We start from the raw sequence: 22,186 nt of genomic DNA, 5'->3' as shown, positions 1-22,186 counted from the left end.
GAAAAAACAAACAAAAAGAAGGGGTGAGAAAGAGAGAAAAAAGAAGAAAGAAAACAGGAAAGAAAGAAAGAAAACAGGAAAGTAACAAGAAAGGAAAAGAAAGAAAAGACAGAAAAAGGAAAGAAGGAAGTACAAAATGGAAGGAAGGGAGGAAAGAAAAAACAAACAAAAAGAAGGGGTGAGAAAGAGAGAGAAAAGAAGAAAGAAAGAAATTAAGGAAGAAATTGAAAGAAATAAGAAGGAATTCAGACAAAAAAAAACAGATGAAAAGCAGTCAGCCTGTAGCTCTTCCATTCTTTCTGTTTACGCAGCTGATTTCACCATCTTTACTTAAGACGGTGAAATCAGCTGCTTTAAATGCAAGAATGGAGGGATGAAGAAGGATGAAAAGGGCTGAAAAGGAGAGCAGACTTCAGCAAAGCATATTAAACCAGCTCAGCCAATCAGCTTTAAGGATTTTATGACATCATCAGCTAGAACTCAAACTCTCTCAGGACTGCACCACTGAACTCCACAGGGAAATGAACAACTTCTAACTAAAATATATTAGAAAGTCTAAACGTTATACAACTGAAACACTGACCTCTCACTGAACACTGAACAGGGATATCTCACCACTCACTGAATCTGTGAATCAGTCTTTAAACTGAGGTTTTAATTATGTCAGAAGAGGAAAAAGGAATTAAATGGGACAATACAGTGTTCACTCTGCACACACAGTAATTGCCCATTACAATATATTAGATTCTAATTGAATAACTTCTTAATCTCCAAAAACAATAAACATTTTGCTTTAGCTTTTCTTTAGTTTCATTTATTTCACCATTTGGCATTTTGATCAGAAATTATTTACATATATTCATCATTTAACACTTGAAAATGATCTGTAAAGATTTTTAGAGCAGTGTTTATTTGTTCAAACGAAATGCTAAAATTAAAATTAATAGAATTCAAGAAATAAAGAAATAATTATAGTGTATTATAATACACTGTGCACTAATGTGTTAGTGTGTTATCTTAACCATGCATCCAAAGCTCTCCTTGGGGGAGTCCAGGATTCAAGCCGGCAGTCCAAACAAAAACAACGTTTTAGAGCAAACCAATGTCTTTTTAACAAAAGTGCTGCAGTAGTTTGTGTTGGTACAGCACGTTGTGCCCTGCTTACTAAAGCAGAACTTTGAATTACTGCACTGTTTGTTCCAACCCCTCCCCTTGACTGTGATTATCTTTCCCTCTGAGACCTCCCCCCAAATGTGATTGGTCCAGAAGTGCTTTTCCATTGGTCATGAGATCTTTTTTTGACCCCTTCAAATCCCATGCTTATGAAATACTAAGGCTTCTTATTCAGTAACTACATGCTCTACAATGCAAACTAGCTTTGTTATTCTTAGGTTATAGAGGTGTGTAACAAAACTTTGGACCTGCTGGGGGGCCCTGGCCATGTAAGTGGTTAAGGGGGCCTTTCCCTCCATTTTTCTGGTAATTTTGCCACACTGACTGATCACAAGTGTCCCTGAAAACACGATGTTGAAGGCATATGCTCAACTGGCTCCGGAGACAAACAGGTGGCGCTATACACCACTGAGTGTTTGCTTTACACCCCACCAATGCTACAAATGTAAAGCTAACAAACAATGGGAGAAAGCAGGCACACATCCAGGACTTTTTCCTAGAAATGTGTTGTGCTGCTGTAGGCAAGTCATAGCTACACTAGACACAAATGTGGGAATTCTGGTTCACAACTTGTCATTTTTTGCAGAGTTTCAATAAAATGTTTATATTTTTGTTCAGTATAGCCATAGTTTTTACTATTTCTGGTGAGAATATAGCCACTGAGGGCTAGTACACAACCACTAAGGGCACCAGAATGTAAAGTTTTCTTTAAGTTCTTTTGTCATTCAAAGTAGTTTGCCAGCTGTACAGTTACCATCCAATTCCTAGATGATCACATTAAATCAGGTGCGGCGGATAGAATTCACCAAATCCATATAGTGTCTGGAGATGAGAGAGAAGTGAGGAACCAGAGCTCTTCTAATTGTATTCTTCTCATCAAAATAAATAAAACAAACAAAAAAAAAAAACATCTTGTTACTTTTTAGTGTATGCATGTTTATCTGTGTTTATTCTAATGTTATATAGTGTTCTTAAATAGTTTTAACTGCAGTTTCACTGTAGGGGGTTCTCATCCATCCCATTTCACCCCAATTGCTCATTCGCAGCTCAACATAGAGCCACAACATTTCACATACGGAGAGCCAATAGTGTCGCAGTAAATCTTAGAGCAGAGTTCAACAATTTTTACTGACCGCCTAAGACTTTTGAACAGGTCAGTATACACCAGCCAAAAGCTATATGTTTGATTGTAGGCTCTAACCAATAGGGTTATACATCCTACATTTTGAATGGTAGTATGTGTGTGTCTCAGGATATGTGTGTGTGTGTGGTGTGTGTGTGTGGTGTGTGTGTGTGTGTGTGTGTGTGTGTGTGTGTGTGTGTGTGTGGTGTGTGTGTGTGTGTTTGCTGGCCAAGTCCGTCTCTCTCTTCCATCCAGACCCAGCTGAAGGGAAGGTCATCCTGCACTGGTGAAAGCCGCGGTGCAGCAGTGTGTCTGACAGATTCGATGCGTGCTCTGGGCTCTGGCGGAGAGATTTATGCCTCTGGTCTTGGGCCTTTTCATTTCTCTAATTCCCTATTTGGAAGTTGGGGCCAGAGGCTGGCACAGCACGTCTCCGTCCGGCTGGCCGGGCTTGCAGCGTCCTTGATCTCCGAGACGACCGAGGAGCCTCGCGTCACCACCCCGCTTTGACCGCCGTCCAAGCGGCCAGTGATATTTATTGAGCTCATAACGGCCAAAGCCCACTGTAAACCACTTTCACTGCCAATTCAACTTTAGCAAGAATGGCTTTTATAGGCCTCAATTTGTTATCCCCTTTCTGGTCAGATGGTTGTGTAATAGCCTTCTGGCTAGGTTGCAACGAAGATGACTTTTCTCAGGGTGGTCCAATCCCGACTTAGGGCCGAGAGAGGGAACGGTGACTTTCCCGGACTGAACCAGTACCAGTGCTAGTGATTTCCTCTGTTGCTGTGCTATGCCCGAGCAGCTGGTTATCTACTGTCTCTACTGGGCCAAAGCCATGGCACTCACCCCTTTGCTGCATTTGTATTGGAGCAGACTCAGACCAGCTGTTTCTCCTTTTTGGCCCCAATTGGACAGAGCCTAGCCCACTAACTGTTTACTCTATGCCAAGGCCTCTTACACATGAAAAAATGTCACGTAAAAGCAAAATATTCAGACAAATTTTTGCCAAACTATACAGTCATAACGTGACAGGCCGAATATCTATGGGAAAGTACTTTGCATCTCATGAAACAGTGTATAAGATGCTTTCCATTTTGGAAAAGCTAAAGGAGAACGGGAATTTCCTCCATCATATTCAGGAGCTAAAACTTTATGAACTACTTCAGTTCTTCACTTCACAGCTCAGATCTCATAGCTGATTTAGGAAATGCAGCTCCACAGGAAACAAAGCACAGAACATACAGGGCGGAATAATTTCAAGTGCAAATCCTTATCATTTGCTCCTCACAGATTGGGCAAATGATGACTCTGGAAAAGTTAAAGTAGCGTGAAAAGCTGCATCACTTCATTCAGAGTGCTTCCACATGTTGGTTAACTCGATGTTTGTAGCACAGTTTGAGCTCTGTCTGAGCTGCTTTTGGAGATTCTGATCTTTTCGCATTTGTAAAAATGTTCCAGTTCATCAACTTAGTTGTCACCATGCCATCAGCACAGACGACAGTGACTGGTCGGCAAGTTCATGCTGCTGGCTAAAATTCACAAAAAACAAACAAAAAAAGCATGATAAATAATGCTGTGTTTTCACCATCCAGCAATTCACATTTGGTTGCACAATTTTATCCCTTCTAACCATGCTAAAATTAATTCACTGTTGTCCAAATAATTGCCTGAACAAATCACATTTGGTGCACAAAAGCCTTTAAAACAAGGACTACAGACCCAATACTAATGTGGCTTGCAATGAACAAATGTTATCTAACCATTTATCATTCATTGTTTCTTCTAATAAAGCAGTGGTTTGGTTAAAAAAATAAAAAACTTACAATAAAATATTTCCTCTGTATCCCAAATGTATCCCAAGGCATGTTTTGTGTCCTAAATTTGCTTCTTTAGTGTTGCACTGGAACTACACTATATGTAGAAATGTATCTAAACATCCCTTCTAATCAGTGAAATCAGCTACTTAAAGCTGCACCCATTGCTAATACAAGTTCACACACAGCTTGTACAAACTCCATAGAAAAGCATAGACTCTCACGAATAAAGCAGCTGCACATTATTCTATTCCTGGATAGAGCCCATTGCCCCCAGCACTGGGCTGTGGAGCAGTGGAACTGTGTTCTCTGGAGCAATTCAGATCCCTCCAATACCTTTAGGATGGGTTTTGGGTCCTTAACCATCCAACATCAGTACCTGACCTCACTAATGCTCTAGTGGCTGAATGCCATCAAATCCCTACAGCAATGTTCCATTTAGTGTAAAGATTTCCCAGAAGAGAAGAGGTTGTTACAGCGGCACAAATCCCTATAAATACCTTTGACTTCAGAAGAAGTCTACATGTTTGGACATACAGGGCTAACATAGCTAAAAAGTAATGGAGACTGTCAGACTAACCAGCCTCACAGAAATTGCATGTTTCATCCTAATTATAAGTCTAAATCTGAAGTAATCTCAAGTTGACTTATTGCTTATGTGGTTTCTAACACAGTCTGTATAAGGGCTCTAGAAATGTACTGCTCTGTAAAGTGTTTGGTGTTGTGTTATGTCATTATATTCAGTATTGTGTGTTCTGTACTGTGACTGTATTAAGAACATTTTTCTGTCTATTCTTGTTTATCCCTACATGGTCATGTCTTTCTCATCTGTCACTTGTCATGTATAGGCTGAGCCTAATCTAGGCATCAGTCCATGCTATAAAACTGCATCAGCCCAGTGTACTACGGGCTGGCTAGGTGTCTGGTACCCGCACACAAAAGAATAAACTTCATTTCTCCAGACATACACCTGGTCCCCTGGTTCAGTTAGGGTTGGGATTCTTCAAATGGTGCCGTGACCTGGATTGGATATCTCATCTCGATCCTGTAGGTGAGTGCCCATTTTGAAGTAAACCCTGAAACCAGTAGGTTATCCTCCTCTCATTGACAGAACATAGGGGAAGACCGCGGTGGTGTTACTGTAAGCACATGGCAGTAGGAAAGTCTACCACAGAGGGGTGGTAGGGTGGCACCTGAATGGTCGGATAATGTTTTCATTGTCAGAGTGGATGAACAGTTATAGGCTCATCTAGTTTGGACAACTACTAGAAAGTACCTGTTCATTCAGATAAAATATGGTCCCTAGATGAGAAACTAAATATGTCATTCTGTCAAACAAGCAGAGAGCAAACTCGCAGAGCATGTCTTAATGCATGCTGCCTCCAAGGCAAAATAAGCCTGTGGAAGTATAAATGTAAGAAAACATAAGTTGATGCAAACTTAAAAATATGTCTAGAACAACCTTGTCTGATACAGTGACTGGGACTATCTTCCCATTTATGCCTGAATGGGTCCAAATTTCTTGCAGATTGTGGCTAACTAAAGGTTGAACATGTCAACCTGACTGGGTTTTTTCTTGTCTGAATATCTGAATGTCAGGTATTCAACACGTTGTGGAGGCTTTAGTTAGACAAAGGTTATTGTTTCATAACCAAGTCCCTCACCTCTATATAGACAAAATTTTGATAGCTTCGTAAAATGCAGAGGAACATGAACATGACTTGCTAGATTTGTTAGAATACCTACATTTGTTAGGACACAAAGCATTTTAAGAAAAAAGCTTAAATCAATCCCCTGTTCACTTTTTAGGACAGCTGGTTTTACAGGCTCAGGAGTCAATTTTACCTGACTCTTATGCCACAGTATGTGCTATGTTATGACCTGATACGTCAGCACAGCTGCAGTCTTTTGTGGGGCTGTGCAATTACTGACAACCATGAACTGAGGTTTATGTGAAAACCTGTTTAACAACTATGCGATCTAACTAAAACAGAAAATCAGAAAGAGTTTCAGCTAACTGATGATCAGTTCAGAGCTTTCATTTCTTCATTTCATCTCTCTTAAACCTGCATTATGCAGCACCCTTCCACCCTAGAAGATGGAACCTACTGTTCACACTGTATGTTTCAGCATCACTAGGGTTTGTGTCTAGTTGTTTAACTCAAACTCATGGTGACAAAGAGAGGTCTATGTTTTACTACTCTGCTAAAAAAGACATGGTTATGCTTGAAATGTCACCTGCCTGAGAGCAACCCTGGTGGGTTTAGCTGTTGCTCCTAATTTTTTGGATCAAATCAAAAAAAGTTATTTGCAGTCATTTGGCGAAATTGGGATATGATTCAGCTGATCCTGACTGTGAAACACTGCAGTTTCTAGTTCTGTGCAAAGTATGTATGCAAAACACCTTTGCCAAATGCTAATGTTGGGGTAAACACTGATGGTCCAGTGTGACGACAGACGACACACAGGGTGGGCTGTCCCAAAGCAGTATGTAGAAATAGCTATGGGCAGATTGCCGGATCTGTGTTCTTACTAAAAAGATATTAAAAGCTAATGTCTTGTCATGGCAAATGCCACGATTACGGCTTGTTCTGAAAGTTGTACACATGTCAAATCTGATAGTTCTACTGCAATACTGTCAGACTTTATCAGAAACAGGTGTTGAATGCATAAGAACTTTTTTAAGGGGGGGGTCACCCTATTGTCTGAGTACAAAAGGTTAAGTTGCGTAAGACTCAGCCAATAGGGCCAAAATGAGGAGATCAAGTCCTCCTTACCACATTCTCTGCTCTTAAATGTCTAGAAAAAAACTGGATACATGGGTACCACTACCTGATGGTGATGGCTAGCACAGGGAAAAAATGGGTGACTCTGGTTGGGAGATGCTCTGAGGAGGAACTGTGATGTCTAGGTTATGGGGGTCAAACACAGAGTGAAGATTTTCCTAATCCCCTTCGCGGCTAGCGCTCCCTTACTCCCACCTGAGGCCAGGACCCATGTTAGGTAGGGAAAGAAGATATCCATTACATGTGCTAAACCAAACCTGTACAAGGGCATGCAACATGGTTTGTGTAATAAGAACACAATACTGCCGCTTAGAACAAGCCAGAGCACACCTGAGACAGTGACGATGAAACAGGACATTAGACAGGTTCCTGATTGGTCGTCGAAGAACTGATATCAAAGGCTATCTAGGTCCCCTGACTCTGCCCTGCAAGCTGTTTGGACACATCAGCACTTGCTCCCACTATCCTGGAAGAGAAGACGGCTACCACTGCAACAAACTGCATGATAAAGGACTTTTTATAACAAAAAGGGAATAAAGAATGATGACACGTTTAGTTTTCGTAAACATTCTGACAAGAGATTTTGCAGGCATGATGGAGGATGTTTGTAGCCACAACGTGGTCTGTGAACACACAATCGTACCATAGGAGGTGATGGTTGTTTGTTTGTCATGTCTTGTATCACTGCTTTCATGTGATCCCAGTGTCTTATACTTCTGCACAAGCTTTATGTACAGATCAGTTCGCTTCTGAAACCATGAGAACAATAGCAAATTATGGTAGATGGTATAAGTGACGATAACTGGTCATTGCTTATTGTTAGATGTCTTTAGTCAAATAGAGCCGCCTGTTATAATCCAAATGCTAATAGATCCTGGATTGTTGGCTGGCAGTATACGATTTGGCAAAACTAATTACAACTTTAGAGTTCATAGCTATTGTTATTTACTCTTGCCTCAAATTACTTTGTGTTTAATGACTAAACTACACCAGCATAGATGTTCCTGATGAACGTAGAAACACTTTTTAATCCCCATTTGCCTGTGCATGAAATGAAGGGAAAGAGATCCGTTTTTAGGATGTATAGAAAGGGGGAAATACAGGCCACATTTCTCCATAAGAAGAGTGTTCTGTACTGTGACTGTATTTAGAACTTTCTTCTGTCTGTTCTTGTTTATCCCTACATGGTCATGTCTTTCTCACCTGTCACTTGTCATGTATAGGCTGAGCCTAATCTTGGCATGCTATAAAACTGCATCAGCCCAGTGTATTACAGGCTGGCTAGGTGTCTGGTACCTGCACACAAACAAATAAACTTCACTTCTCCAGACATACGGCTGGTCCCCTGGTTAAGTTAGGGTTGGGATTCTTCAAATGGTGCCGTGACCCGGATTGGAGATCTCATCTCAATCCTGTAGGTTAGGGTTGGGATTCTTCAGGGCTCGACCAATACACTGGTTCAGCGATACTACTGACCAATGCTAGCAACCCATGGCATTGAGCATAAAACATAGATCGACTGATAATACTGCCAATAATACGCACCTTTTTTCTGTCACCAGGAATCAAACTTTCAACTGCTCGAATATATGGCACACAGTAGACTCAATGTTTTATTGTATGATATCAATACAGGTTAATGAATCCAAATACACCAACCCCACCGGGGTCCGTGCAAAAACATGTAAATACTTCCAAACTCATTCTTGGCATGAGAATAACATGGTTTTCTTTCTTTCTTTTTTTTTAATTATAAGAAGTTTGAAAGTTGGGAATTGACAACCATATCAGTCAGTAAAGCACGCTTAACTAAAACTATTGGGGTTTAAAATTAAAATGTAAAACTAAATATGTGTCAGCAGATATGGATATGATCAGTTATTCAAATTATAATCTGCCCCTTAAAACTGGCATCAATATCATCCACACAACATTCATACTGGTCAGGTCCTAGTCTGTCTGACATACCATTAGCTAAAAAAACTGGGTAAAAGTATGCCAAATAGCTACAAACCGCTTTAGCAGCTATCTTGAAGCCTGAATTTGGTCTCTAGTTTTGTTCGTTTGTATGTAGTTTTAAAAGCAAATGATGTCTAACTGAAATGTGAGTGAAATTCATTTCCTAGTGCTTTGCTCATTTCATCATTCATTGCGTTGCTAATTTAATACGCAACCATTTCCGCTGAACTGATTTTCAAATGACTTCATTTAAGTACCACAGAACACTTACAGTGAACAGCGGGAACTATGCTAAACCATATTACTTCAATTCCCCCCGGTTGGACTTCCTTCTCCTGCAATCTTCTTTCCTCCTTTTAATTTGACTGAGCATTTAACCACTCTCATTAAACAAACCATTTCTTTGGTTTGCTTTTGATCCACATCTTTTGCATACAAATCTACTAAACAAGTACAAGAGGAAATTTTTCTGACCAACCTTTGAGGACTTTGTCTTGCACTGGCAACCAATTAGCGTCTCTACCCCCAAAAGAATGGACTGCCAAAGTTAAAGGCAGCGTAAACAGCCAGTACTTCTTTCATGCTTGGCTCTGCCAACACACCTTCATTATGTCTAAAAGACTGGCAGCCTCCTGGCAAGGCACATATGGGTCAGCCAAGAATGGAAGTCTGTGTGCAAAAGAAAACAGGATATAGCTGGACATGACTAAAATTGACCACAGCACCATACGTGGAACAGCAAACATTAGCTGGCTCGGTACATCAGTGATGGATCACTGCCTTACTGCCATCAATCCTACCACATCCTTGTCAGAGCATATCACAGTACTCAAACACAAGCTAGCAGCCATCTGGAGTTCTCTCTTCTATCATAGTAGTTAGAGGGATGAACCGCAATATATCTGACACTCGCTGTGTAAAAGCATTGAGCTGCAGTGTGAATCTCTCACACCAGACAAACAGAGTCCTCCTTTTAGATATGTTTAAACTGAAATCAGCACTTATTTTGTCTTGTTTGATCAATAGTAACATCAATTCGCTGTGCTGAGTGAGTGACAGAGCGCTGCTAAAAGCAGCTAGCCTGGGAAGCTAGCTTTCTCCACTCTCCAATGCCACACACAGCGTCCTCAGTTTGCTTCCCTTTAAACGTTTAGTTAAATGTTGTAACTTTCATGAACCCACTTCTTTCATTCACATTTGTTGCTTGGGAATGAACTAATACTAAAACATGACTGTCTGAGCAGTCGTGATTTAAATATTAGTATAGTATATTTATGTGTAAATACGTATAGTTACACATATTTACACATCACTCATATTTGGTCACAGAAGAACAGATCGCCAACTGCTCCACCCGAACAGGGAAGATATAGCTCCACCTTTCAGACGTTGCTGAAGTGTATTTGGCAGCTCATGTCACTCCTTGATCCCCCACTTCTCCATTCATGTTGAAAAACTTGTGCCAGCAGAAGTGCGCCCTCTCCTGGTGACAGCAGAGTAGTGTCGCTTTCTTTGCAGTAGAAAACGCCACCAGGGCTGTTGCTAGAATGAGAAAGTGTGAGAATGGTGTATTATATCGAAAATTTATCGAACATTTCTTATGGTTCTATCGAGGAAAGTAATATCGCGACAAGTATCGTTATCATTTTATCACCCAGCCCTACCACAGACCATCAAGTACTGCTACTTCCTAGCTAGCTGAGTAGCCTAAGGGAGCTTTCACAACTTTAAGTTCTCACCATCAGGAGAAACACTGTAGCAAGTTAATGCTGAGTTTTGAGCCTCTTTGCACGATCAGTGGCAGCCATGTAAATATTGCCATGGTGATAGCATTCATGGCAATGATCTACAGAGAGTTTTGTGAATTTTATTTATTTAAGTAGGTAAAAGTTATGAAACTGTAAGAACTCTATGCTTTTGCCAATAACGACCTTGCATTTTGTAATATTATAATTTTTTTCGTTCCAGACTTTTTTTTATTGGACTCACATCTAGGGCCCACTATAGCTGCTGACCTCTGAAGCATCTTCATCAACTTGCTTTTCAGTCATTGCCAACATACGATCACATTGCCGTATCAGCCTAATGTCAAGTGTGTTTATATGTGGCATCACAAGTTTTCCAAAAGTGTCTCAATATCCCAGTTCGGTGGACCAGCATTCCAGCAAATCTAATCCTTGTTATAACCTCATAAGTCACTCATTAACTTTCCATAGATAGTAATTCACTCTATAAGGACATGGGGTCTACCTGAGACAAATATATGACTGAGCTGATGGATGGCTTTTGGGTGTCAAATTGACCCCTTTTTTCACATGTAGTAAACTAACTGGGGATTTAGGCTTGTTTACATGCGGTTCCTGAGGAAACAAGTTATCACTTTTATCTAGACTCTTTAAATATATTCCAAATTTGTTGGAACGTTTTCTTTTTAATTTTTTCAAAGACATAAAAACACAACAAATACAAAATAGCAGACATAAACCATCCAAACAAGAAAAAAAGGGCTCCTATAGATGGTCAAACAAGATGAGGGTAAAAGGGTCACAACTGGCAAGGTGTGCAGCTGCTCCACTGCGATGTGGATCATCTCCAACACTCACTGTTAAAACATGGCCCTAAAGTACACTGTCAGGTCAACGAGAAAACCTTTAAAGAAGCAACCATGCCGGCCATCAAGGTCTGTTGTTGAACATATCAGATAGTGGACACTGCAATCTGAAGGTGGCAGGAGGCAGGTACCTACATTTAGTTAGCATTTGCACTGTGCCAAGATAAAGGCTGTCTCACTCAGAAGGCAGCAAAAGTCTTCTAAGGAGCCTTATTTTGAGCTAGCAAATCCATAATAGATTTGTGACACACATAAGTTAGCTTAGCTAGCAGGCTAACTGCGCAAACATAGCTCTTTTCACTGCAACTCAGTGCTAACCCACTTTAAAAAGACTGGTTCTTCAACTGTTAAATACTGTTTTTTTTTGTCTGCAGGATTATACAAAAAAATATTAAATCATTTTTTTTCTTATGTTTGCCTGCTCTGTTTAACAGGATTCAGTTCCTTGACATTACGTCCTCAGATTTGAACCACTATCATCTAAATTTGTGTTGGTATTTACAGACACCATGCCCTGTGGTGAGCAGAGCTGTTATCATGCTATTTAAGCTAATGCTAACCAGCTTGTCTCTCCTAGTCAGGAATACTGTTTAAGCATTAGCAATTGTTAGATAAAAATCACTTGACATTTACTGGATGCTGGCTTGGAAATTGTCCACTGTATTCACTTAGTATTGCCCTTGGGTACATTTTGTACAAAATGATAGAGTTTTTTCCATTGTGCATTAGAAATAAAGCAGATTCCTTAAGCTGGAGGAGGACAGTGGGTGAACCAAAATGATTCACAAACAGCAAATCTGTAATGTTGGTGGACGTCGAGTATATAACTGCAGATGCAAGCAGCCTGTTTTTAATACACAGTAAATTCCCACAACAGAGTCAATGCATAGAAAAAACAAATGCTGGGAATTCAGGATCTATATATACTGAGGTGATCCACATCTACAATAGCCATGTTTACTGTTTCTATCCAATTGAACGAGGTGGGTAATCCTGTACATGATCCATTAAATAGAAGAATAATAGCCATGTAAACACCTGTATCTGATTACATTTCCACTTGGAAGGTTTAATGTATTCAACTGGATTGGCAACAGTCTTTGCATGTAAACATAACCAACGCCAGGAAAGTTTACAATGACTTTTAAGCAAATTAATGAGTTTGAGTGAGTAGGTATCATGTGTAGTGCAGTTGAGGTTGTGGTGAATGGGTAAACCTGTCTTGACTGCTGAGGTTCTTTAGAAAGAAATCCACAGGCAGCAGTAAATGCGCCATGGTGCTGGTACACCAACATTTGATACACCAAAAACTGTCAGCTTTTATTTAGGCTTTACATTCGCCAGTCGTTTAGTGTACTGCTGTCAGCAATGCCAAGTTGAATGCACAGTTTGTTTACATGTGACATTCAGGAATTCTGTAAGGTTTAAGGTTTAAATGTATTTGTCTTTACAATCTAATTAGGTCAGTCACTTTCATTAGATGGTAATTGAAGAAGGCATCGATCTGAGAGACACCCAATGAATCCAAAAACTCAGTTGTGTATTTGGCCAGGAAATGTCAAGGAGATGCTCCACTTCCTCTGGATGATATGGATGGAGTGATCTGTACTTTGCCTCCACTGTGTATAACTGCATTTGATGGGGATGGTCATTATGCCATAATCTGGTTGATGTTTTGCATTGTTTCCAACAATGTCAGCTAAGCTTAAGGCTCTTGCATCCATTTCATGAGAGCATGCGTGAGTTTCTGCCAATCCTAATCATTACAAATACATTTGAAGGAAATGCATCATACTGAAATGTCCAATAAGATCTCCTCTAAACCACCTTTCCCATCCTGCACCCAGTCACTGTGACAACCCCCAATCTACCAATTTAACACTGCACTAATGACAGCAGTCAATAGATCTCTGTCTGTAATGGGAATCAATCAAGAGGCTCCTCGAAACTCATCGAGAAAATGGCACCCCCCGGCAGCATGCCTCTGCTGTTACAGTGCACTGCCTAAAAACCCATGAACCAGGGGCGGCTGTTATAATGGGCTAGAAGGGCTCTCAAAGAATAAATGCATTAAAATAAGGTTTTATTTTGGCATCCACATTGTTTTACTTGCTACAAATGACTAGAGGCGGAGTATTTTGGACTTCTGTGGAGTCAAAATCAATAACACCACCAAAAGGTTGTAAGGAAAGTATGAATTGGGTAAAATTGGGCTGATTTATGTCTAAGCTGCAGCTCCGCCCCTCCATCAGCACTATTTGGGGTGGGCAGGTCCACTTCTAATATAAAATTTGATGAGACACACTCAAAGCCATTGTAAAATACTACATATACAAACATGAAGTGTTTCACTTCCATCTGTTCAACTGGTTACAGTGAGAGTCAGACATAGTAAAATAGTGTGATTGTCTTCAAGCGACAAAAATGTAGAAAGAAGCCTGTGTTTATCCAATTTCCAGACATGATCTCCACCACCCCTTCTTATTACTTTTGTGTGTTAGTGTTGATGAAAACTTGTCAGACACAATATTACAGTGATGGTGGTGAATAATGAGAAGACAGAGCTGACCATGTGTCTGTTTATCAAGAGGAATAACATTAGCATGCTCAGCTAAAGCGTTTCTGCAATGGACTGGCGACCTGTCCAGGGTGTGTCCTGCCTTCCGCCCGATGACTGCTGGGATGGGCTCCAGCACCCCCCCCGACCCTGAGTGAGAAGCGGCTTAGAAAATGTGTGTGTATGTGTGATCTAAAGCGTTTGGGAAATGAAACTGAAACTGAGAGCAACAATGTTCTGATAAACAGCACGAAGCCCTGAAACAATAATCTTAACTTGCAGTTTATCACACTTTAGTTTTATTTGACTTTGTTTACACCCGTAACGGTAGTTAAAGTTAGCTGTCTGACTAGCTTGATTACGTGTTTGTTTCAGCTATGCATGTATGGTCAACTGTTACATAAGAGACACAACAGTTGATTGTCGACTTCAATTGAGTGAGTTAAGATTTCCTAACTTGAGATAGGAAAAGCTGCTGTAAATTAAGATACTTAAATTAAGAAAAGATACATTTCTGTAACACGAATTTGTGAAAAATGTTATCTTGACATGTCAGATCTTAAGTTAAGACATAAAGATGGGAAGTTTTTGTAACACGGCCCCTGGTCCATACTCAGCTTTACTTGAATTTTAGCAGAAAACAACATACAAAAGGGAAAACACAATTCTAGGCTAGCTTTCAGCTTTTACTTTTAGCACTCTCCATTATCCACCTAGTCCTCTGAAGCTTTCTGTAATAACACCCAACACTGGCCATACTCAGCCCCACACTTCAGAATAAAAGTCAGTTCAACTGAACCAAGTTAAAACAGTTTCTAACAGCTAAACAGCCTAAACCTAGCATGCTTGTACATTTTAGCAACTGCCTCATTATTTTTTAAACCAAATAAAACACAGACATGCACTGAGGGTGGCTAGGGGTGCCTATATCTCAACCTTGTGTCTTTGGTCAGAGTTTGGAGAGGCAGCGGGCAGTCAACAGAATTTTCAGTGGCCAAGCCTCATCTGTGCTGATAAAGGGTGCAATGTTGCAGTGAAATGTACTTTAGTATTATCGCTGTCAGTAGCTCATTTCATGGTTTCATTGCTGTAGTTAAGCAAGGACTCTAAAATGTGATGCTACAATGCATGAGCTATTGATAGGTGTTATTTTTGTAATCCTTTCATCCAATGTTATGACCAGCAGTCAAAGACCTGCTGGTCACTGTAAATAACACCTTTAAACAGCTACAAATCATAAAGGGAAAAAAAACAAAACAGTTACTGTAGTTGTGGCACTGAGACACCTTCAGCTGAGCATACGGTGCCTATTTACTCGAGCGATTGATTCGAAGCAGAGGGCTCAGATCAAAACGAGCTTTTAATTTTTAAAGCTGTTATTGTTGCTAGCCTGCATTCCACTTTAATCTCCTCATTCTTGCAGAGCGTAATTACAGCCAATTCCTCCCCACTGTTTCAGTGCTTAAATGGAAATGTATCCTTCACTTATCCTCTTTTAATAGACTTCTATAATCAAAGCTGGGGTTGCTTACAGGCTATTATGCACCCAATCGCACACTTGCGCTCACACAAACACACACTTATTTCCAAGAGAGTGATGTGTGATGCGATGCGAGCCCATCAGGAGAGCTGAGCGCCAAGGTCGAGCAGGTGCCCATCTGTATCAGTGGCTGTCAGGACCTCTGGGCATTGTGGATACTTAACAAACACACGTCGGGAACGAGCAAGTGCATCTGTCTCATTAAAGCATGTTGAATATTTCATGGCGGCTCGTGCGGAGGCTTGGGCTCGCGTGCATGTGTGGAGGGTTTGGCTCATGCAGAGGCAGAGGTTCGTGTGAGTTTTAGTAAGTATGCGTGTGTGGCCACGCATTTAGCTCTTTGTGGGGACCATATAAGGCAGGGATCATGAACATATACCAGATGTGGGATCTTTTAGCTTTTATTTTGAAAATGTAAAAGGCCTATTTGGTTACTGAGGTTAAAGGAATGGTTCACTGAAAAATCTACACAAATTACACGGTTTTGCACCTATGCTAAGTGGAGTCGATGAGCCAAGACACGGCTGGTGTCCAAATTTTGCTTTAGTTTAGCATTGGAACTCTGAAGCTAATGTTGCTAACAAACACTAGAAGTCAATAGCCACCCAAAATCTTGTCCACAAACCAGTCTCCCCCCCACCCCCCACCCCCACCCCCCAAAAAAAAGAAAGAAAGAAATCAAATGTAATCTGTAGTGTCCACATGCTTGCATGAGGACAACTTGGCACAGCACTAAAATTGCTGGACACTTGGTCCAGCTAACACAGTAAAGCTTGGTTCATTTTGTCCTCTAAACCACATCAACATGTCTGCACAACCTCAATGAAGACCTGGATTCATTTTGAGTGGGACGAGAAAAGTTTAGAGGATGCATTTAGAGAACAAATTTGGGTGACTACTGATTTTTAGTATTTATTAGCACCATTAGCCATGTAGCTCCAGTGCTAAACTAAAGAAGCTAAATTTGGACGTCAAACATGTCTTGGCTGATGAACTACATCTTGGATAAGTGGAATATTTAAGACAAACTAAAGTAGTTTTTCCCCCATAAAGGTTAGCTAGCACTGTAGCACTTACATAGAATAGCATTTAGCTACAGATGTCAATGGAAACACCCACAAAGATAGCAATACAAACATACACATATAGCTGTGTGTATCTCCCCATTGCCTCTTCAGTGGAATGTGCCTATCAAGGAAGACTTCATCAATTCTTTATGTCAACATTGCTACATTAAGGGTGCCGTCGTTTTTATCCCCTTACTTCCCTAAATATTTAATGCAAACACTTACAGCAAATTGTCCCCTAAGGCCAATTACGAGGCTTTTGTGCAGCAGAAACAGTAACAGAAGTTACCAGCAGACATGTATCTCCTTGTATCTTCAAGCCCATCCGTGCAGGCTGAGTGCTGCCTGTCTGCAGCAGTGGCTCAGCCCTTCACTGCCCTCATTCCAGGAGACGGAACCCTCTCTAACCCTCTCTAACAACCCTATTAGCATTCTAGATTCTCTCCTAAGCTAAACTTGGGCTCGTTCCAGCTGGACGCTGATGCCGTCTTGTTTCCAACACTCCAGAAGTTAAATTAGCAACAGCATCAGCATCAGTCAGAGACTTTAGGTTTATATCAAAACAGCAGGGTCCCAAGCCATCCGTACTGATATTCCTCCTTTCTCCAGGAGAGCAAAAATAGCCTATAAAGCAGAGATGTTCGTGAAAACACCATTACTGCAGCTCAGCATGGGGGGGGCATTCATTCATCGCACTAGTGTAGTCAGCAGGGAGAAACCATGCTGTGTGAATCAAACTGCGATCATCCACATCATCCACAACTGTGCCAAGATGGCCACAAAGCAGTTTAGCACTTTTTAAAACACAGTTTTAAGGACCACAAACGAATGGCCAGTCTCTGCTGACCAGGTCACCTGACAGGGGTGAAAGGACAAGGAGGGGATCATGTGACCTTGGAAATGACACAGTGGTTGTAAGTTTTGTACAACAGAATGTACGTCATGTCATGCTGCATTATGGGTTCGTTCTTTGTTTACATACTGCAAAAGCCTAAAGAAATTGCTGCTCTATTGAATCAAATATAATAGTAATGTATCTTAACCAACTCCAGAGGGATGGCAAACAACTACATCATGATAAAATTAGCCTTACTGACGATCTGATCTACAAACTCCCAAACAACAGGTGCCTGTTCTTTTGAGTAGGTCAAAATTTCACTCGAAACCTATGTACAGTTTACAAATGGTTATTTCCCTGAGCCATCTGCATATTTTACTCTGTTACTGCAGAGTATTTGCTTCATTCACAGTGAATGTCACCACAAACATTATGAATGACAGAACTGGTCACTGGTTAAAATATGAATGGCATAGTTCGTAATGCTCAACATGGCATTTATGGAGAAAGTCCTATCATTCAATGAAAAGAGCAGTTACGCTGCAAGAGGAGTAGGGTCAACAACATTGTGGAGATCTGCACAAGAACAACAGCCAGAACAACATTGTGGTTTTTGTGCTTTACTGAGCCAACACTACAAGTTATGAGATTTTTGTAAGATTTTACTTGTAATTTCATTTTTTTACCTTCAATTTCCCTTTAAAAGATAAAAGAGAGTGGGCTTATATGCCCAGCAGTGTTGCAATAATGGGTGCCAAGTGAACAGACTTTCCTGTAAAGACTTTGATTTCACTCTGTTAGCTAGTCTAGCTTACTGACATCTGCTTACTGGCAGATTTACCTCAGTTACTGCTATATTTCACTCAGCCGCTGGCAGATTTACCTCAGTTACTGCTATATTTCACTCAGCCGCTGGCAGATTTACCTCAGTTACTGCTATATTTCACTCAGCCGCTGGCAGATTTACCTCAGTTACTGCTATATTTCACTCAGCCGCTGGCAGATTTACCTCAGTTACTGCTATATTTCACTCAGCCGCTGGCAGATTTACCTCAGTTACTGCTATATTTCACTCAGCCGCTGGCAGATTTACATCAGTTACTGCTTTATTTTTCAATCTGATACTGGCAGATTAACCCTAGTTACTGCAATATTTCTTTCAGCCGCTGGCAGATTTACCCCAGTTACTGTCGTATTTCCCTCAGCCACTGGTAGATTAACCTCATTTACTGCTATATTTCTTTCAACCACTGGCAGATTTACCCCAGTTACTGCTATATTTCACTCAGCTGCTGGCAGATTTACCCCAGTTACTGTCATATTTCCCTCAGTCACTGGTAGATTAACCTTATTTACTGCTATATTTTTCAGCCACTGGCAGATTTACCCCAGTTACTGCTATATTTCACTCAGCTGCTGGCAGATTTACCTCACCTACTGCCATATTTCTTTCAGCTGCTGGCAAATTTACCCCAGTTACTGTTGTATTTCCCTCAGTCACTGGTAGATTAATCTCATTTACTGCTATATTTCTTTCAACCACTGGCAGATTTACCTCAGTTACTGCTATATGTTTCTCAGATACTGGCAGATTTACCTCAGTTCCTGCTGTATTTCACTCAGCCGCTGGCAGATTTAATGTTATTCACTCAGCCAGTGGCATATTTAACCAGAGAGGATTCATACAGTGTTTGATTTAGCTCAGTTACTGACGGTATTTCTGTCAGCTTAGGCATATTCCACTGTAGGCAGCTTAACTTACTTCACTTCATGCCTTCTGGCTGCATTTTAGCTGGGAAACAGCACATATTAAAAGGTAAACGTTAGGTTTGTTGAGCAGTTATGTCAGTGGTGGTATCACCGCACACCTTACCACAATGATGAGATTTGCTTCCTAGCTTTTTATTCAAATTTTCCATTCCAGCTTAAATAATGCAGCAGTTATATCCCGGCACCCCTGAGACCTCTGTGAAGAGAGTTAGCTGTTTCCAAATGTGATAAATGCATTAACTGGTGTTAAATGTTTCCTTCCTTTAGATCTATACAAGTATATCTATGAAATATGATTGAGATTTATGCTTATACATACTTTCACTGCAGTGCTCCATACGTGCTGTTTAACCAGCGCTTCGTCTCAATAGCTAATTAAACCTTCGTTAAAACCTTGTTTTTCTTGATTTTGATCTCTGGTAGTGATGTAGATCTACGTGCTAGTCATCTCTGCAGACATATTTAATAAGAGTTTAAGCCACAGACCAGCCAAAATCAAGACAAGCAGGGAGAAAACTACTTCTATTTCAACTACTTGAAACCAGCCTCGACTGACGAACCCTGCCACAATGGCGGATCACCCATAAAACACTGCTTTACGACATCAGATTTCCAAGCCCTGAACAACATCAGGTACAGTAGTAGTAGTAAGGGCAAAGGCAACCCGGCTTAAAACACAGTGTGAATCAGACAATGCTTTGGTTGGTCTCAGGATATTTCTAGGTCAGATTCTGTCTTTCGCTTCTGTTTAGAACTGTCACTTCGCTTATCATCAGGCAAGGGAGAGAAAAAAACAAAAAAAAACAAACACAGAACAACTTCCCAAAGAAACTGAGGGCGCCCACCAAACTGAGATCCTGGAGTATTTACTAGAGGAACATCACGTGTGCACACAAATACATAGTAATGGCTGTAAGAATAAGCTCTGCTTGCTATAGCAGCTTCTTCCACCTCTCCTCCAGCTGCATCGTCCCTAATCTGACTAAAAAAAGGCCCAAAAAGATAAACTTGTGCATGTCAAATTTCCAAGTTCACCACACATCTCCAGTGTAGCTCGACATCCATATTTCTGCATCTAATCTCATTCATAATCAAATAACTTCCATTTTAAAGTCTTTCTCGACGCCAGTGAGGGCCAAAAGTCATGTATTTGGTCTAACTTTGCTCGCCTGAAGACCACGAGGTAAACCTGCTATCCACCTCTTCAGAATGGAGGGAGTTTTTCCGTTCGTTCGCCCAGTTTTGACACACAAGCACCCATGCACACAATCGGTCAGGCACTGTTCGCTGTTCTGCTGCTGTTGTTTACAGATAAAACGGGGAGCACGCGCCTTACCTCGCACGGCAGGGCAGCTAACATGAGCAGCAGAAACATGGCACTGAAGAGGTGCATTCTCTCTGCCGCCCCTCTCTTCGCGCTCTCCCGCCGCCCCAGCGACAACGGCAGCTCTGTCTCCCTCTCTCTCCTGCTCCTCTCTCTGTCTTCCCGCCCCGTCTTTTTTTAGGATCCGAAAGCGATTCCGCCGGTGCTGCTGCTGCGTCGACGAGCGCTCGCGACGATCCTCATCACATTCGTCGGTCTCAGATCAGCTCCTCTCACGCGCCGCGGCTCCGCTCCTCTGTCTCTCTCTCTCTCTCTCTCTCTCTCTTTCTCTCTCTCTCTCTCTCTCTCTCTCTCTCTCTCTCTCTCTCGACCGCCAGCCAGAGGTCAGCACTCGCAGCCGTTCACGGTCACGCAGGGTGGGTGGGTGATTGCGTGGGTTTTATGGAGGAGGTGGGGGGGGTCTGAGAGACGGGGTGGTGGGAGAGGAACAGCGCTGCTGCTGCTGTTTTTTTTGAGGTGGGATCGGTTGTGGAGAGGAAGGGACGGACGCAAGGCTCGAGACGAGACTGGACCGGTGCGTGTGCGCTGTGCGCGCGCTTACGAGGCTCGGACGCTAGGAGCAGCACACGCACACACACGCACACACTTACACACACACATATACTCGCGCGGGAGCGAGTTAGGGAAAGCGTTCCGTGTCTGCTGCAGACCGGAGAGAGAGGGAGGCGGGGGTGGGGGCAGAGAGAGGGGGGGGGGCTGAGAGAGAGAGAGAGAGAGAGAGAGAAAGAGAAAGAGAGAGAGAGAGAGAGAGAGAGAGAGAGAGGGAGGGGGGTGGGGGCTGAGAGAAAGAGAGAGAAAGAGAGAGAGAGAGGGAGGGGGGTGGGGGCTGAGAGAGAGAGAGAAAGAGAGAGAGAGAGAGGGGGGAGACAGAGAGAGAGAGAGAGGGGGGGGGGCTGAGAGAAAGAGAGAGAGAGAGAGAGGGAGGGGGGTGGGGGCTGAGAGAGAGAGAGAGAGAGAGAGAAAGAGAGAGAGGGGGGGGGGGGGGGGGGCTGAGAGAAAGAGAGAGAGAGAGAAAGGGAGAGAGAGGGGGGGAGGGTGAGAGAGAGAGAGAGAGACTGTGAAGGTAAAGGTTGGGGTAAACTGACAGCGCTGTTCTGTAAAATGGATTGAGAGACGACCCACCCCATCTCAGATCAGATGAAGGGATTGGCGTAGAGTTTGATGAATGACCAATCACAAGTGAGAGCTGCACGCTGATCGTTTCATCTGTCATTTGTAAAAATAAGCGGCTCCTGGAAACCCGAAGCAAAGGGCTGTGATTGTCTCGTGCACTGATGACTTTGTGGTTGTATGTGAATAAGATGTGTTGTGGGTGTAATTAGTTGTATTTATTCTCTATATAATGCCACGTGCTCTTCAGCAACTGTTGCACCCAGCTTTCCCCCCCAGGGATCAATAAACGGCTGTCAAATTTATGAGTGTGCTCATAGCACGCAGTTTGTTCCTGAAGTGCTCTGTGTTGTAATGATCCAGTAAATATGATCCCCTTTACGACCTGATCAGGCACCTCAGTACACCGACTACATAGAATTATGGGCTCGGTTTGGGGTGGATGGATAGA

At 41.9% G+C, this 22,186-nt stretch overlaps 1 protein-coding gene across 1 annotated transcript in view; it reads right to left on the bottom strand.

Annotated features, from left to right (window-relative positions):
• olfm2a (olfactomedin 2a) overlaps positions 1 to 21,048 on the bottom strand; it is a 160,275-nt gene extending 139,227 nt beyond the window's left edge. The window contains exon 1 of the mRNA XM_017701539.2: positions 20,578 to 21,048. Within this exon, the coding sequence (XP_017557028.1) occupies positions 20,578 to 20,634 (57 nt within the window). The 5' untranslated portion in view covers positions 20,635 to 21,048. The remainder of the gene's footprint in view (positions 1 to 20,577) is intronic.
• Positions 21,049 to 22,186: the final 1,138 nt, after the last annotated feature.

Source organism: Pygocentrus nattereri, chromosome 1 (assembly GCF_015220715.1).
Source record: "Pygocentrus nattereri isolate fPygNat1 chromosome 1, fPygNat1.pri, whole genome shotgun sequence".
Taxonomy (NCBI): domain Eukaryota; kingdom Metazoa; phylum Chordata; class Actinopteri; order Characiformes; family Serrasalmidae; genus Pygocentrus; species Pygocentrus nattereri.
The sequence above is the reverse complement of the archived record's forward strand: the minus strand, read 5'-3'. Positions and strand labels throughout refer to the sequence as shown.